This window comes from Phasianus colchicus, chromosome 6 (assembly GCF_987193195.1).
Source record: "Phasianus colchicus chromosome 6, bPhaCol1.hap1.1, whole genome shotgun sequence".
Classification (NCBI taxonomy): domain Eukaryota; kingdom Metazoa; phylum Chordata; class Aves; order Galliformes; family Phasianidae; genus Phasianus; species Phasianus colchicus.
In genome coordinates, this window is record NC_143441.1 from 29,581,437 (window position 1) to 29,599,294 (window position 17,858).

The 17,858-nt window shown below is 43.9% G+C and overlaps 1 protein-coding gene across 7 annotated transcripts in view; it reads right to left on the bottom strand.

Moving 5' to 3' along the window:
- Positions 1 to 17,858, bottom strand: part of DYNC1I1 (dynein cytoplasmic 1 intermediate chain 1) — a 180,871-nt gene that overhangs the window by 16,505 nt on the left and 146,508 nt on the right. For all 7 annotated transcript variants that reach the window (XM_090142776.1, XM_090142777.1, XM_090142775.1 and 4 more), the window contains 2 exons: positions 8,632 to 8,772; positions 2,947 to 3,072 (listed from right to left, as the gene is read on the bottom strand). In XM_090142776.1, the coding sequence (XP_089998902.1) occupies positions 2,947 to 3,072; positions 8,632 to 8,772 (267 nt within the window). The remainder of the gene's footprint in view (positions 1 to 2,946; positions 3,073 to 8,631; positions 8,773 to 17,858) is intronic.

The following is a 17,858-nucleotide window of genomic DNA, read 5'->3' on the forward strand; positions in this document are numbered from 1 at the left end:
ATAGTGGTAATCTTCACTGGTCTCTAGGTCTTTAAAACTGTGATGACTTTACCAAAGTAAAAATTCCTATCATTTAAATTTGTTCCTTAATTGCCTGATGTTTTCAGTTTGGATTAAAATACCTTGAGTCAACTCTGCTCAAGCAGGTAAGAAAATCTGCTTATACAGTAACGTGAAATTCAGAGGTTGTATTATAATAAAACACAGTAACTTGTCTATCCAGATCTTTTTGATAGAGCCAAAGTTTTATGAACTGACAGTGCATGTGATGTGGTATTTGGATCAGCCATGAGAAGAGTTTTAAAAATGTGCCATAGAAGTGGAGCATTAATGGTTTTGGCGAGAGTATTTGAGGTCTTTTGTAAAGTGACCTGCTGACTTTCTAATGCAAGTAACCACACTCACCTTCCTAAATTGAAACGCGCCTTCAAATAACTGGATGCCACTGAGTTATCAGCCAGGCAGGGATGAGTTCTTTCACAGATGGGGTCTTTTCAAAAGTCAGTGCTGGAGCACATAGGTCAAACACTAGAGCTGAAAGGTCAGCTGCCCCAGCTGAGCATCAGGCTATATGATTTATCCAAGCCAAATACGAGATCTCGGCGCTTCCAGGTGCTGAACAGTCCAGCTCCCAGCCACATGCTTGCATCGCTTTCCTTGCACCGTCATTGATGCTTTATGTGCTCTCATATTAGTCCACAGAACAAAACACCTCCACAAAACAACACAAATCCACTCTTCTCTGCTGATTTAGTTCCCTCATAACTATGTGGGTTCACAAATATTACTACTACCAGCACAGGATATGCTAAGGATGACTGGCTGACAGGGGGAGTACGACTGCCCCTTCTTAACTACTGGACCAGCACGGTTGTATCTGAATCAAACTTGTACAAAAAGGAAGCCAAAGGAGGATTCTTCACCTGAGTGAAGAAACTGACCGGTGCCTGCACAATGAAGTAAAAAAGGAGCTTATACGGCTGTCATATTTCTGTCAGACATTGCCAAAAGTACAAGACTTGTTATGAATTCACTGTGCTTCTTGCTGATGACAGCTAACCATGAAATAACTCATCAGAGCTCTTTATGAACTCACACAGAGGGTTAAATAAGTGAAGAGGCTTCTATTCAATGCAATAGTCCTCAGTTCCACACTCTCAAACTGCAAAATATTTCTGCACCTTACTTAAGGCTTTATAGCAACAAGAGTTATGTGGGAGAATAGTTGAACATCCTTCTTTTTAAAATCAGAAAAAGTCACTAACAACACAACAGCCCTGGTAACATCTGAAGCAGGAATTATTGCACACTGATACTGCCAAAATGAAATATGCAACAAATTAATGAATACTTCACTACAAAAAAGGAGGAGTGACACTGACCCATGACCTGCTATGTGGATGGACATCCATCCGTATGTGTGAGTATATATGGAGCTGAGATGGAGACTCTGGGGCTCCACATTAGCAGAGCATGCAAGATCCATAACAGAACACATTACTCTTAATTCTAACTGATCTAGACTCATGCTATTTTCTTCTTCCTTTTCAAGTAATAGAAAGCTATCTTTCTTTTAGATCTGAGCTTGGTCACTATGACTCATTTTGCAAGCTGAATTCTGATTATACAGAGGAAAAGGCCAAAAACTTAAATATTACTTCTTCTGCACAATAACAGTAAATCTATTTTCTCCTGGGTGAGCTTGAGGGGATAAACAACTCTACGAATGGTTTGGTGTATGATATGCAAAAAAAGATATTTCTGCAGCCCGTCTAGACTCTCAGAGAAGATCAGATTGCACTGTCATCAGAGACATTTCCATAGCCTGTTGTAGCACTTGAAAGACAGAAAAAAATACCTTTTCAGAACAGTCACGCACAGTGAAAAATAAATAAAAACAGCCTGACCTGCCAGTGTTGTAGTGGAAGTCTGAATGCAGTAACCATAGACAATTTAAAAATTATGCTAATACAGCAATAAGTTTCAGCAAACATTTGTGAGGAAAGGCAACTCCCTCACAAGTGAATGCAATCCAAAAATATGAGTCATGCACAAGCAATTTTGCTATGGGCCATAAAATCACTTTATGAGAGTTACAGATAATTCTGTATGTATTCCATAATGTTTCCCTACTGTGTAGAGATGGCTATCTCAGTATCCTATCACAGATAATGACGGAAAACAAATTCTCTACATAAAAGCCGATTGCTCAGAGATTCACCCTTAACTGTTCCAAGGAATTGTAATGCTGACAGAACACTTTATACCTTATTCATCAAAACAGAGGTAGATTCCATCAGTGCCAAACATTCTGCAGTTTAGATGGCTTTTATAATATGTAGTAGGGTGAACTGAGAGCAGCCTTAGACACAGAATACACATCTCACTATTTCTCAGCACCTACATACTCATCAACACACATGCAGCTATCGTCCTCCACAATGACACCTCATTTTCTCCTATTAGTACCTTTGCACATATTCAGACATATCCAGCATTATTCAGTACTAAAACAACAGACTAAATCTGTGCATGTCATGCTGAGAAAAGCCTCCAACAATAAGTCAATCACGAGATAAGAGATGTTGGAAAATAAAAGGTAAATCCTACAGAGCTAACTTCGGAACAACAGATTCCTTCTGCACCTGTATCTTCCTCTTTGTGTTCATTTATTTTTCTAATTGTACATTTAAAAATATATACATTAAAAATACTGAAGATTAAAAAAAAAGAAAGACTTCCCTTTTGATAGTTTCACTAGTGAAGGTAGCAGGGCTGTTTTACAACTAACACACTGTTGGCAGTCCAGAACTAACAGGATTCCACTGAAAGTCCGGTGGCATATTCTGTGGAGACAGCCTATGCCCCTAACAATGCAAGATCTTTTCTCAGACTCTGCTGTGGTACACTACAGAAGCTGAGCATTATAAACAATAAAATTAATACCTCTCCAACGTCATAGATCCATATGCGGCCTTCTGAATCACCAACTGCTACCTCCTTCCCAGCCTGGGCCCAGCGGACACGGTTGAGGGCAGAAGCTCCTTCTATTGTCACACTGGCTGTGGGAACCTGTTGAAACAATAGGAACAGAAAGGACAATAAAATCACTCTGCCTGCAAACCCAGGGGTCAGTTGTTAACATCCCATTTAGCTGGGTGAGTCACAAGTCCTTTGTCAAGGGGAGGACAAAAAAAAAAAAAAGAAAAGAGTTCATTGTTTCTTCAATCACATGTGCCTAAAAAAAAAAAAAAAAAAAAAAAGAGTAAGGAATTGCTTGGAATGAGTAGGGAAGACTTTTCCACTGTAAAGGGAAGTAAACGAGACATGCAAAACCGCATCTGCTTCTTTCTCTAAATTCACTGACTTATGATCAAGAATCAACAGAGGGCAGGACTTGGCTTCAGTCCCACTCTGATTCAGCATGGCCCCAATACCCTGACTGCCACAGACAAATCCCAGCACTCATGCTGACGCACCCTTTGAGTCCATGCAGATAGATGGGTGCTGAGGCCGCAGCTCAGGAACTGGTTAAGAGTCCTGAGCTAATCACTGCAGGGTGAGGACACAACAGAGGCTAAGAACAGCTGAGCTGACATTTAGGAACTCCTACGACATATTCCCACAATCCTCTTTTACATCCCTATATTCCCAGGAGCCGCCTTCCGGTTTAAATACACCTGGAAGGATGCTGCTTAATTTCTAAACTCCCTCCCTTCCCCAAGTCAACCAACAAACTGAACAGGTGATCTACAAGTATACATAAGGATTCTGGTTAATGTGGGATGAATAGAGCAACAAGCACGGTCTTAGGAGAAGTATTTGTAATCTACTCAGGAATGAGGGCATCAAAAGGAGCTGCAGGAGGAAGGAACTGTGTGGGTGTCAGTCCTACGTAGACAGATCATTCCATTGATTTAGGTCACCTCAAAAGATGAATGACAATGACCTGCAAGCCTTCTGATGCTCCATCCAGCTCTTTTAAGAGAACCTGCCTGAGCAAGGAGCCTGCAGCTTACCATGGCAGCCTCTGAGCAAGGCTTTCTGGCTTTTACACTTTTTAGGTCAGAGCAAATGGGAGGACAGCAGCTGCAAGAGTGGCTGCTCTAGCAGATCAATCTGTGGGGACAGGGACAAGGGCATGCAAGTGGAGCTGAAGAACAGTCCAAGCAAGCAGAGGCAGCTGGACAGGAGCCAGAAGGGATCAGCAGGGTCTTTATCGTGGGCAGGTGGCTTGTGGGAGGAAGGGGGAAATGAGCAGAATGAGGGTGGCATTAAAACATGCTTGACAATTGAGAAACCAACAATATTAACAAAAAATAAAATTAGATTTCTTGAGTTCATCTCAGTTCCTGGGCTGTAGCTTCGTACTGTAGTTGTGAGAAAGGTCCACATGAAAGCGATCCACATGAAAAATGATTTTAAAACAAACACTGTTGGGCTTCCTTGCCAATCTCCCTCCTGCAGCTCCAACGCCTTCAGTGTGACTTAAGCTGAGGGAAGGCCAGGAGCTGAGCCTCTGCGGGTTCCCTTAGGCTCTGCTGGGGCCACATGGTCCCTGCAGCAGCAGCAGCAGCAGCAGGACACTGGCATGCTGCTCGTCTCGTGCCTTTACACCCTGAGACCCCACTTCTCCTCACCGAGCTAACCAAGGCCTGCAGAACCTCACAGTGCCTCTCAGCTCAGCCGCCTGCCCCATAAAGGGCTGCAAAGCCCTGTGTCAGAAATGAAAAAGGACCTTGTTTGTAGGATGATGTAGAAATAGTGCTGGACAACAATAAGAAAACATACAGTTTTTTGTATGCACACTGCCAGCCTGCTCTCCCTGCAGCGTGGCTGGGCCCAGCCCAAGCAGCCCTGCCATGGGCACTGGCAACGTGCGAGCTGGAACAAAATCACATTTAAAACAAGCATGTTTTGCTCTGCGATCGCTGATTTCTACAAAAAACAACAAACAAGCTCAGATAATTCCAGCCAAAATTAATTTTGTAACATTTGGAAATGGGTTTCTTCCAACAACGACAAAACACCACGTTTTGAGAGCGCAAACCCACCAGCCGGCTGTGTTTCTCAGAAAACTGCAGATCAAAGATATTTCTTTCAAGCGAACGAACTACACAGTGTGCATTTAGGACACTGCTTTTTTAACAAAAATCTTTCAGGGGGCTGAAATCTATGGCTCTAGAACTTCTCTGTTCCTGTTAATGCAGCATTCTTCCAGCGTTCCACATAAAAAGAAGCAGTGTGCATGCCACAGACACAAGACACAACCCATGGGCTGTTTTTTTGTTTTTTGTTTTTTGTTTTTTTTTATCAAATCTGATCGTGCTGTGAAGTCCTATTAATATTCTACAGAGCCATCCAACAAAATAAGAAGCAATCATGAAATAGTCTTCAAAAATCTAAATAAAAAACCCTCTTCCTCAGTGATAGAGAGAAAATACAGTTCAGCCATCATATCTTAAAATAGTGAATAGTGATAGGTTAAATTGCACGTGGCTATTTTAGATTTTAAAGATACAAATTTATTTTATGATGGCACTGTGTTTCTAAAGTCACATTTAAAATATTTCATAAATTCAGTGAAGTTGATCCTTGTCAGATTTTTAACAATTTTGAGGCAAGAATTTAACAGGTAACAGATTAAGAAAGATGTGGTCAGGGGAACCTGCATTCTAAGAGTGTACTTTAAAAAAATATATTGCTTATATAACATAAAAACCTGCTTGTAAATATATTTTCCATCTGCTCCTAGAAATAGACACCAACTTCACACTTTCAAAGCTAAGGTATGGCGTGCAAGAATGCATTTCAAAGTAATATCACAGAGAACTAAGCAATTCTATAGATCAATTTAATACCAGTTTATAGGCAAACAAGACTCATCAGCAGCCTAACGACCTTCTCCAACCTTGATGAAAAAAAGAAATGGTATGGACATGTAGGTATGACAGCAACATTTACTATCCTGAAGCTATCTAAAAACCTCGCATTCCGATCGCTGAAATAGCATTATTCAGTTTGCAAAAGAATGAAGATACAAAGCATTTTTTTTCTTTTAAAGTCTTTTATATTAATTCGTCAAATAAAAATCAAAAGTGATGATTTGCACTGCTGCTACAAAAATCATTTCTGGTATCCGCAGATTAAAAACGCAGCATACGAATATCCTGGTTATTCTCAACTGCGATTTTGAGAACAACAGGACTGATTAAATTTGCAGCACGGTCACATTTATTTTGATCAGATGCATCTAGTTCGTGGGAGAAAAGTGCTTAATAAATCTGGGGAGCAACACTAGTGTAAAGCTGCATTACAGATCAAAAACATGAAGGTAACGTACTGTAACTAAACCCAGGTATTTCCTTAATTGACTTAAAAAAATAACACCTAAATAATAACGTGGCGTATTTCCCAAATTAAACAAAATGAGGTACCACTAATAACAATCGTATCTCAGTCTTACAAAGAGATTTTTATCGATGGTTAGCAGCTAAACACATTAATATAGTTCCCGTTTCCTACCGTCTTCACAAATGCTTTGACATCACAGGTCTGGCATCTAAAAGTAGGAACAAACTCAAAAATAGGTGTTTCAGGGTTTCCTGATGCAAAAGCGTTCACAGGGTTCTTCTCATCAAGCAGCAGAGCACAGTGACACTGCATCAGTCATCAGAGAAACCTTGAATATTATAAACTAATTGTGATGACCTACCAGATAGAGGTAAAAGCAAGCAGTGATCACTTTCAGTTACAGTGTTCAAAGAACCGCTTGCAGTTGCGTGGTGCTGCTCCTCTGCAGAACAGAACCTCACACCTATTCACGTTCTGCCACTGTTACCATTTCAAGAGCTTTTTTAATTTGCTTCACCAGTGCTCAGTAAGGAAACCCAGTGGCATTTCTTCCTCCAGAGGCACAAATTCAATTCTCATAAAAAAACACAAAGCTCTGAACCCAGAGAAATAATTTCAGCCTGAGCCTCACAGGATAGCTGATTTCAGCCTCACAGTGGAAATCATTTGTGGACTCAGGGGTAGCCTTGCATACAGAAGAGAAGCAGGATAGAGCTTGAAATTAATTTCTATTTCTTTGCTGATGTTCCTATGTATTTATATGTAAACATGCTGAAAACACACCAGCACTTTTCTACGTACAACCTTATTATTGATGGGAATGGGATCAAGCGGTCTGTGCTTTTTTTAAAAAAAAAAAAAATAAAAATTATGGTCTCATTGAATTAAATGGCAAAACATCAGTTGATTTCAAGCAGAGCATGATTCCAGCCTTGCTATTTGGGGGGAAAGGTTTGGTGTTTTTTTTTCTTTATAAAATACTTGGTTTTATGCTCTGTGTTTAAGCCTGCATTAATGAGAACACCTGAAGGATACGTCCCTCCCTTCCCAAAATAAATTCTGAGGAGACTCCTCCTGTATGTCCTCCAGCTGTATGCGCTCTAATTAAGGAGGCTGTGCTGCTTCCTGCTCGAGCACTTCAAAAGGCCTTGCTGCTCCCCTCGTCGGCGCAGCGCTGGTTCCTCTTACCTGTCCGTGCTTATTTATGGCGAGCGCCAGTCACTGGGAGCCATAAACTCCGCCTGTTCTTTGCTCTGGTGGAAATGTATATCATGTTTATATGAAAGATGGATTAATGAACAATCTAATCTTAAAAACACACAAAGACAGAAAAAAAACAATATTATAGAAAACAGGGTATGTGTCATGAAATACTGCCAGCTGATTCCAGTCTTCTCCTCTCTTTTGGAAATGAAAGGACTGTTGAATAGTAAGTTTCCTCAGTTCTTACATGCCATTAAATCAGAAGTACATAAGACTACAGCTCTGGAAAAATATTTCCCTTCTTGTTCTGAATACTAACTGATGGTCATCTAAGTCTCTGGGTGACACGGTGGCTCTTTTCACAACCGTCTTTAGGGAACAGGCAGATCCAGACCAAATATTTTCAATACACACCTGTAGCATTTTGTTTGTTTGTTTTTGATCTGAAATAACAAGAGGACGTGGGGATGGGTGTTCAGCACGGCTAGGAAACGACTCAGTGAAAATACGAGACTTGCTAGTCTCGATCTTTGCAAAGAACTGTACGGAACCGGCCGTCCTGCCTCTGCCAACAGCTGCGCGACGAACCCCTTCTCATCAGAGAAAGGTGAAGGCGTGACATTCTCTCCCCCGCTCTGCAGTTAGCAGCGACGATAAGAAAACCTGCGTTTTCGTTTGCGTCTGCGCGCTTCGGTTTCACGGCAAACGTTGCAAACTTTGCAAAAGAAAGCAGGTGAGGGCAGGAAGCCGCGGGCCAGCCGCGTTCCCCCGTGCTCCGCGGGGCGCTGGGGGCGAGGCGGGGCGCTCGGCGGCCGCGGTCCCGGCGGCGCTCGGGGCAGGGACGCGCGGGGCAGAGCCCTCCCCAGCCGCGCGCCGCCCGCCGCCGCCGGCCCTCCCCCAGCCCGCAGGTAGCGGAGCAGCCTCGCGGCGGGGGGGGGAGCGGGGGCCCCGCCTCGCCTCGCCCTGCCGTGCCCGGTCCTGCCGGTCGCCCCGGGGCCCGAGGTGCCCGCGGCTGCTCGGCGGCGCCGTCGCCCCGCGCGGGTGAGAGCCCGCCCCGCCGCCCCCGGCCCTCACCTCGGTGTCGTTATTCAGGTTCCACAGATCCAGGCGCCCCATCCCGTCCACGCAGGCGAAGAGCGCGGGATGCACTGGCGACCACATGACATCGTAGACATAGTCGGCATTGTCTTCAAAGGAGTAGAGCGGCTTGTTGTGCTGTAAAGCAGAGAGAAGCATGAAGACTTCGTGGCGCTAGTGCCGCCCCGGGCTGTCTGGCGAGTCTAATTAAAAACTTTGCACATTTACAAAGTGTCATAAAACTTCCCCAGATTAAAGCTCCTCGCGAAGGGCGGGACCGCGCTTTAATGGGGCAACCACTGTCCGCTGGGATAAATGAGATGCCCGGCGCGGGCCGCCGGTCGGGATGGGGGGGGGGGGAAGCGCCCGCTGCGGGCCGCGCTACCCGGGGGGTGGGCGAACGAGGGCGGCGGGAGGCAGCGGCAGCAACAGCAACACCACCACCCCGTGCCGACCGCGCTCCCGGCCGCGGCGATAAGCGTCGGGAGACCGCCCGGCGCCCCGGCCCTCCGCGCTCCGTGGGCGGCTGCTGCCACCTAGCGGCGGCGGCGGCGTGGGGCCGCACCCCGGAGCCGGGGCGCCGTGCGGGGTCCGGCCGCCCCCGGCAGCCCGCGAGTCGGAGGGAAGTTGGAAAGTACGGCGGTAACAAAATGTAATCGTCCGTCATGAATTATTCATCGCGTCTGGCTCGTCTCGTTCTCGCCTAATGGCTTCGCTAATCCCTGATCAATTAATGGAAAATGAAATTTAAATGATAATGAAAACTCGAGAGATAAAAGAAATCAAGTGTTCTCGGTGTTCGCGACAGAAATGCAAACAACGGGGCTTCCCCTCGCTGAGGTCCCCCGGCTCCGGGCTCAGGCGGGCAGCGCTTCGGGGCGGCTCTGCCAGCGGGAGCGGCGCGCACCGCCCGGCTCAACGCGGCCCTTCCGCCACTCGCCTCCGTCCTTGCGCGCAGAAAACAATAAGTAGCACAGAGGCACGACTGGACTGCGCGGTGTTTTTTCCCACTGCTGTATTTTTTTCCCGAAAGTAAAGCGACTGGCTCTAATTATTATATCGCTTTTCCTTCGCGTATCGTTAATTGCGAACAACAAACCAGTTCGCCCTGTGGCTGCAGCCTGCCGGTTTTGTGTCAGTCCCGCGCAGCGCAGCGACGCGTTCGGAGCAGGGATTGGCTTCCTTCCACAGGGCGGTTTTTCTGACACACGAACTAACGAAAGACGGTTCGAACAATGAGAGGATCAGACCCCACGTTTTCGTAGCCGGCCTGATGGTTTTTATGCGTTTCCTAAGAGTACCAAACGTTTTGTTTTAGGTGACCATAAAGAGAATTAGAGCTTGAGGTCATTAGCTCATATTTACGTAACGCTTGAACCTCTTTTCCAAAGCTGGGGTTTTGGAAAAGAAAGAAAAAAAATAAATCACAGGAATACTTTGTTACCTAAACAAGCTCCGATTCCCACACGTGTGTCTGCTTAGTGCATTACCAGCGCCAACCCAGTTCCTTACACGTCTAAATGGGATTACTTGCATGCCTGTAGCAAAGCATTTGCAGGGCCACATGAAGACGAAGCTTTTGAAGAGGCAGAAGTATTTCATGGGAAGTTTCAGAGTGAACCTCTACAGCCAGCTTCTAGATGGCTGATATTTTTCTTAGACATGGAAAATGTGCTGCATGTACAGCAATTTAATGTCATTGGATGGCACCAGCAAGCAGTGGTGATGCATGAAGCTGGGCTGCATACAGCCTTCACAGTGCCACTGCGTGTGCCCTCCCAGCCTGTCCAGCCTTCAGTGGGAAAAAAATATTTCTCATATCATGCCTTCCTGTAGATAAAGAAGAATGTAAGAACAACTGCATTGGGCCAGGCTGGAGGTCCCTCTTGCTTAGCATCCTGTCCTCAGTAATTAAAACCAGAGTGACCTTTCTTAAAAACTAATATTTCATCCTGCCTGATTTTGCCCACTGAGGGCAGTTATGTCAATTTCAATGTGAAGACTCGATGTGTAAGACTAAGCGTGCATATAAATGTTTGCAGGACTTCCGTACTGTAAGCCTGCTAACGAAGGGCCCAGGCCTGCAGATTCCTTTAATGTAAGGATTTATGAGTAAGGACTGATACCAACCACTTCTAGAAAATGCTGAAATGTGGAACTATGTAAAGGTCACTTTAAAGCAGTTTTAAATTACCAAAACTTCAGACTTACATAATCTATAACTAACATGTGGCTATTATTATAAAACAACTGGAATTTAAACTTGATGAGCTTTCATTCTTAAATATCAACCCACTCTGTTACTCCATGGAACAGAAGAAACTGTTTAAAGCAGTATCTTCAGAGTAACTTGCATCAAATCTATTCATTACTGAGTTTGGAGTGAAAACGCGGCCCCTGCTGAATCAGTGCAGATTTGCCATCAATTTCAATAGGATGGGAATTGAGCATTTAGTGGAAAAAGCCATTTCTAAAGTGTGTTTTTATCTCATTTCTTTAAGCAAATAGTCAAAATCTATTGTTCATCTTCAGTGTTTGTATACAGGCATTATTTAAAAGAACAATTAGGAGTGAACATCTTAAATACATGGGAGCTGTCTTGGAATTAGCACTTGTCTAAGAAATGAGAAACTTGCTTAAATAAATAATAGATATTTATATAACGGAGATATTTTTTTCCATGTGTAATTTTGACCAGTTTGTCCTATTACTTATTTGCATACAAGAATTTTCTTTAATCCAGGAGGCGCCACACATAAAGTAGCTAATTATCCATATAAAGGAATGTATACATATCCACGGATTTTAACTAGCATCTGACTTCTTAAAAAGCCTTGGAAAAAGCAATTAGCTTTGCCTGCTTCATGAAAGCAGCGTTTTACACATTGGCACAATTTCTGTGGGTGTCAGCTCCACCTAAAGGTACTTCTCTAACTGTACCTTCAGATCTATGGTAACACCATACTGAGCGCTGTCTCCCATTTTAATTCTCACTCAATTTTCTCCTGTTTAGGCAAAATCCTTAGTTCTGCCCTACACTGATTAACTACAGCCACGAATGTGGTGCAGTATTGCAAGCTGATATAAGCAAATTTGATTTTTCTACATGTGCAGCAAATATGACAGATTCATGAGTGTTTGGCACAGACACTTTCCAAACCAGGTGGTGTGGTGTTTTTAAGGCTCAAACTCTGGTTTATGGGCACTTGGAAGAAGCAGTCCCAGAGTGTTCCTGAGCAGAGTGGCTGCTGCTGTGGCTGCCCCCTGAACAAACCTTATGGCCCTTATGGTGGCAACTTGTATTTGTTCACTGAAAAAGAAAACTAAACAAAAACCTACAAAATGGTGTTAAGAGAAGACATCTCTTCCAGCATAGGTGACACATGAGAATCAAAGAAGGGCTTGAATTGAAAGGGAGCTCAAAATCCACCCAGCTCCAATCCCCTGATGCTGACAGGGCTGCCCCCCAGCAGCTCAGCTGCCCAGGGCCCCATCCAGCCCTGCCCTGAGCACACCCAGGGATGGGGCACCCACAGCTTTCTGGGCAGCAGTGCCAGTGCCTCACCTTCCTTTGAATGTCCAATCTAAGCCTCTCTTCTTTAAGTTTAAAGCCATTCCCCCTTGTCATATCACTAAATGCCCTTGTAAAAAGTTTCTCTCCATCTTTCTTACAAGAACCTTTTAAGTACTGAAAGGCTGCAGTAAGGTCTCCCTGGAGCCTTCACACTGGGAAGTGAAGCTCTGCTGTCCTTCTTTATAGTAAGCGTTAAGGTGCCAAACTGACTAGATACAAAAGGAATCAAGATAAACACAGGCTGTGGACTTCTACTCAGGTTAGAATCTGAGCTCTTCCATGCTTTTCATACACCTAAAGTTCTAAGCCCAGCCCTCTCTGTCCTAAGAGAGACACCGCACTACTCTGCTAAATCCAGGCTCATCTTTTCCTTCCGATGCTGCTGGTTAGCCAGCCCAACCCAAAAGATGCAGACAGAGTAAGTGATAACTAAAAGGTGCTGGGAATTTTGAGATGAACACGCCTTGAAACAGCTGTACCCTGGCCTTGACCTTTCCTGTTTCAGCAGTCTCCTTCCTAGGTCTCCAGCTGCTAGGAGTTTGGGGTTACTTGAGCATTCATCTTGTGATGGAGGAGTAAGTCCTCAGCTGAGTGTAAGGCTCTGCTACTCCTGAAAGCCCATCTGATTCACCATGGAGTCAGAGGCTACAATTTTTATTCTGACTGATTGATCTTGATGGGAATTTTGCCTGTTCTGGGCTGCCATGTTTCTCCCAAATCTGTTTTCTGACAGTTAATGATAATTTTAGTCAATACAATAGCTCCTGTTTTCACAGGACACTTATGGGACTTGATTTAGTTCAGACTGTGCTACCTTTTAGAAGATTCAGTATTCCCAGGAACTGTTAAATTGCTTTAGAAGAGCTAGCACTAGCAGCCATAAATCAGAGTTGCTAGTTACAGGTACATCCCTGATGGCTCAGCTCTGTCTGCATTCTCCCCAGAGGCTATCATTATCCCACAGACCCCAACACTATACAACTCACAACTTGCAGTCTTGCCCCACCTTTCCCAGGCAGAGCCAGACCTTCAAGGACGACAATGGAGAAGAAAATGGGGGATGTTTATGCTCTTCAGCTTCAGCCACCCAATTTTGCTGTTCAGCTGAGGTGCACTAAACTGAGCGACATTGAGTAATTTCTCCTTTACCTTTTGTTAAATTCCTGTCAGCAGTCCTGAATTACATTTGAGCCTCTGAGGCTCCCTGGACACTTCACTGGGCTGTGACCTAGGTACATTCAGTATTGTAATGTGTGATCCATAGCTTAGTGTCTTCCAGTAGATAAGGACAATGATTGGTGTACTGTGCTCTAGAGATACTACCACTAAGTATTTTTAAATCTTATGATTCAGTACCTTTAAGGCAAGTTGTTGAACAATGAAGGTCCCTTTGCTTTGATTAATGATGCTGAATGCAAAGTCCGTGGTTAGTAAAATAATTACTCTTCAAGATGGGATTGGTTTCCTGGCCCTGTTGAACTAAATGGAAACACAGCCATTTACTGTGCTGTTACTCCTCAGGTCTGCAAATTTTGCTGTTAGAAGCACTGCACTTCTCATGTTTACAATGTAAGGAAGAAAATTCTTCAAAATCCTGACCTCCCAATGAGAGCAGGGGGGGAAGAGAGCTAACCACTGCCTTACAAGACTGACTCCCTGTGTATGCTGCTTTTCTTCCATTTCTGAGATGGTGGCACCTGCGCCCATTTACACAGCCTCACACAGTGCCACCTCACTGTCAGAGGTCACTAAATCAAGTCTAAACTGCACTTTTGGACTAAGGAACAGGTTTCATTTTTAGATTCAGCAGTGTTAAAGGGTGGGGAAGAAACAACTGTGGAAACGATCACTACACTCTTCTGAGCTCTGCTTTAAGTACTGTAGTACTAGTGCTAAAAGTTGATGACACTTAAGGCAGAACACTTTTCACATTTAGAAATTGATATTCTTGCAGAGATGCTGAAACTGTTGACTCTCTTAATTGTAAATAATAAAAAAGTCCAATATTTTTGCATAAACATGTGGAAGTTATTATAAATGGAGGAGGGGACAAGGGTGAGACTGAAAGGGAAGAGAGTAAGAGAGCAGACCAAGTCTGGAGATACCATGATGATTACATTTTTGTGGTTTCCTTCAAAGTCAAAGCGTCACGGGTGAACATACAAGAAGGAAGCAAAATAAGAAAGTTTTGATGATTGGCACAGGCGGTTTTAATGAGAACTGATTTTAACGTCTAATACTGTGGCATGGAGAAAAAGCATAATAGAACTTGGAAAGCCAGACATCACCTGATTTGCAGGAGAAACAGAAAGCCAGATAGAAGAACTTTCAGCTGTGGAGATGGCCTGGAAGTTACACTGACAGGTAAACTGCTGATTTGGTTAATCCTCCTCAATTAAGTCTTCTGCAGAAACGCAGCACTTTCAGGCCATGCTGCTAGACAACAGTTCCCTCCAGTCTCCTAGCTGTCTTCTGTCCTGCCTTTCCACTTATTCAATGGAAAAAGACCTTTTTATTTTCTCAAGAAAGAAAGCATGAAGTATGGTATTCCTCTATACCATTAGCTGAGGAACTACTCTCAGTGAACTCGATATATATGTGTATTAGTTGATGTCTAATGTAAAATTAAATGAATTGATACCTGCTTGCCACGGATAAACTTTGCAATGCTGTGAAAAGAAGAGGGTAATTTGTATGAGGAGGGTAGTAAGTAGACTGGGTTATGGCGAGGCACCATGGAGGACAGTGCTCCCCAGCTCACTTTTCTCGCAAGATCTTACTGGCTACACTGGTGTGTGCTTGTTTCTGCATTTTAGAAACCCAACTTTATTCCCAGTCTGGAGCCCCCTTGACTCCATCCACACTTGCAAGAATTGTGCCTACACCCTTCCAGTGCTTGAGGTTAATACCTCCTGCTCCACTTGCCCACTTCAAGCTGGGTGCTGTGTGGAGAAAAACAGTGGAGAAACCTGTACAGGTATTTGCCATTTGTTGTGTATTTCCTCAGGCTGCTGACTTCATCACTAAATGTTAATCAAATTTTCCACCTTTTATTTAAAGCATGCTTTAAGCAAGCCAGCACTTCATCTAATGCTACTAACTTGTGTTGGGATTTCTACCTACTTCAGAAGACAGCTCAATTTCTTCTTCTAAGAAGCTCTAAGCACTATAAAAGATGTTACTGTCTGTGCTTGGCAAACTGATTCACAGCTTCTGGAGCTTCTACTCCTGCCTTTATATTACTAAACATATTTTCTGGATTTTTTTCAGCAAAGCACTTGAGGGACTTGCTGAGATGTATGAGGCAGGTATGGTTTTGCTAACCCGACAGAAGGAACAGTCACCAAGCTTTTGTCAGAGCTTATGTGAAATGCTGAAGAAGAGCAGATTTGGTATTTTCCTGTCGTCACTCCCAGTTTATATACCATATTCAGGAAACAGCACTGGTGGTGATGGGGTCCTTCGGGGACAGCCAGATCACTGCCAGTGCTCTCCTGTTGGGCAGGACAGGCAGAGGCACCCGTGTTACAGCCTGCTCCTGCCTGAGCCAACGGAACTGTCTCTCTGCTCCAGGCCTCAGGTTACTGATGTTAAACTAGGTAGCTCTCTCACCCAGCATTTAGAAACTCCGACATCTTGAGATCCTTCTCCTTCCTCTCCTCCCATTTCTCTGCTCCCTCTGTCTTCCCTGGTTAAACTACAGGGCTAAACAGGCTCTTCTGCAGTGGCACTGTGCTGTGATGGCTGTCTGCCTGCTCAGTTTGCAGTCCCTGTTCCTCCAACAAGCTCACAGCCTGGCCTATGCTGCAGTGTCACCGCCGCTCCAGCTGGGCACAGGAAAATGGCTTTGTGATAAGGGCAAGGAATAGAGTGGGATGATGGAGCTGCATTTCCAGGGGATTGTTACTGCTGTGATCCAACCCCCGTGAATCTGACTGAAACCTTCAGTACAAGGCCCTGGAAAATTGAATTTTTCTTTTTAATGGAAAATGCTGCTCCATCATAGGGTACCTGACCTAGCATTGCATGTGGACTCAGAATCGTTAGGCTTCCAAGCAACCCTGTTGTTTTAATTTCAGTGTTCCAGCTGCCGGGAAAAACAGGCAGGAGCAGGGGGAATGCTGCAGAGCAGCCAACGTGGCCTGAAGTGACAGCACCGTCTGCCGAACAGTCCAGATTAGTATTTGTGGCTGCCACCACCAGGATGCCTGCAGAGCTTTCATGGGTCAGCAAGCAATGATTTTGAGGCTAATTGTTACTGAAGAGAACTCCATGTTGTAGGATTTTGAATACAGTCCCCTTTTTTCCTGATAACAAAAGTCTCTCACATAGCAGAGAAAGGACTGCTGCATGAAGCAGGTGGGAGAAAATTTCCATTAGTGAAAAAATCCTGGCTTTTATATGTTGATAATTCTCCTGAAATGGTTTGCTGCTGCATGTGAGCCTGATCCTTCAATATAATTCTGCAACAGAACAGTCAGTGGGAGGCTTGCATTTTGATTTCAGGGAAAAAGAAATCATGACTTTGTTTTGTACAGATTATATGAACTCCTGAAATCAAATTCTACTTTCCGTTTGCAAATAATGCTTTCACTGGCTGCAGCTGGATTTATGTTAGGGCTTTCTGAAATAAAGCTTAGCCCAGGAAAAACAGCCTTGGTATTTTAGATGACTTTTTTGTGTGTGTGTGCCATTCATCACAAAATGTTTCACAAAGAAGAGGCATGGCTGGCATGAGCAAATGAAATATGTCAGCCAGCTGAAGAGTATTTTCCTATCACTTTTCAAATATGGCTACACTGAATACCAAAATCATGAGAAGTATTTAATGTGAAGAACTTGGGGCTGATTTCAAACCACCTGACTTCACTTTGGTTTTACTCTTTAAAATTACCTAGAAAAGACCATAATCTTTTTTTGTGCAGCTGGATGAGAGCCAGACCTCTGGCTCCAGAGGTAAAGGGCAAAAACTAAAAAAATCCTGTCTGAACAGGCAACCCCACCCTCTTCCCCAAGTCAGCTTGGCCTTTTGACAGAAAGCGAGCTCTGAAGCAAATTCATTCATTGCCTTGTTTTTGGACAAAACTCAAAATTCTGAACTCACACCACAGAGAGACCATTGCCATGAAATTTAGCATGCTATTTTATTACCCTTTGTTTTCCCCTCTAATCAGATAAAATTAGCATTTGGACTGTGATTAATCAGATTAGTCATTTAAATTGCTTTTATCAAAGAGAAAAGCCTGCACTGGAAATGTAGTGTTGTCAAAGGCAGGTGATGGCCTTATGAGCACATTCAAGAAGAGGCTCCAAGTTGTAATCCAACATGTGGGGGACTGTTCCAGCCACATGTCCAAAATAAGAGGGGCTAAAGAGTCCACTGAGCTAAACATTTGAGCCTCACATAAAACAAATGGGAGAGTGGGAGGAGTAAGAGGGAAAAGAGTCTATATTCAGTCTACCTATTCCCAGAATAGACTAAAGTTTTAGTGCACTATTTCTTTTCCTCTTTTTCTTCTTGATGTTAGTTATATGCCACCCTAAACTCTTTGGCTCCTTTTGAGATGGACCAAATGAGAGAGATGGCACCAAAGACAGACTTAGATTACATCCAGATTCAGCAAAGTGAATGGTGCAGAAAGCCAGAGGT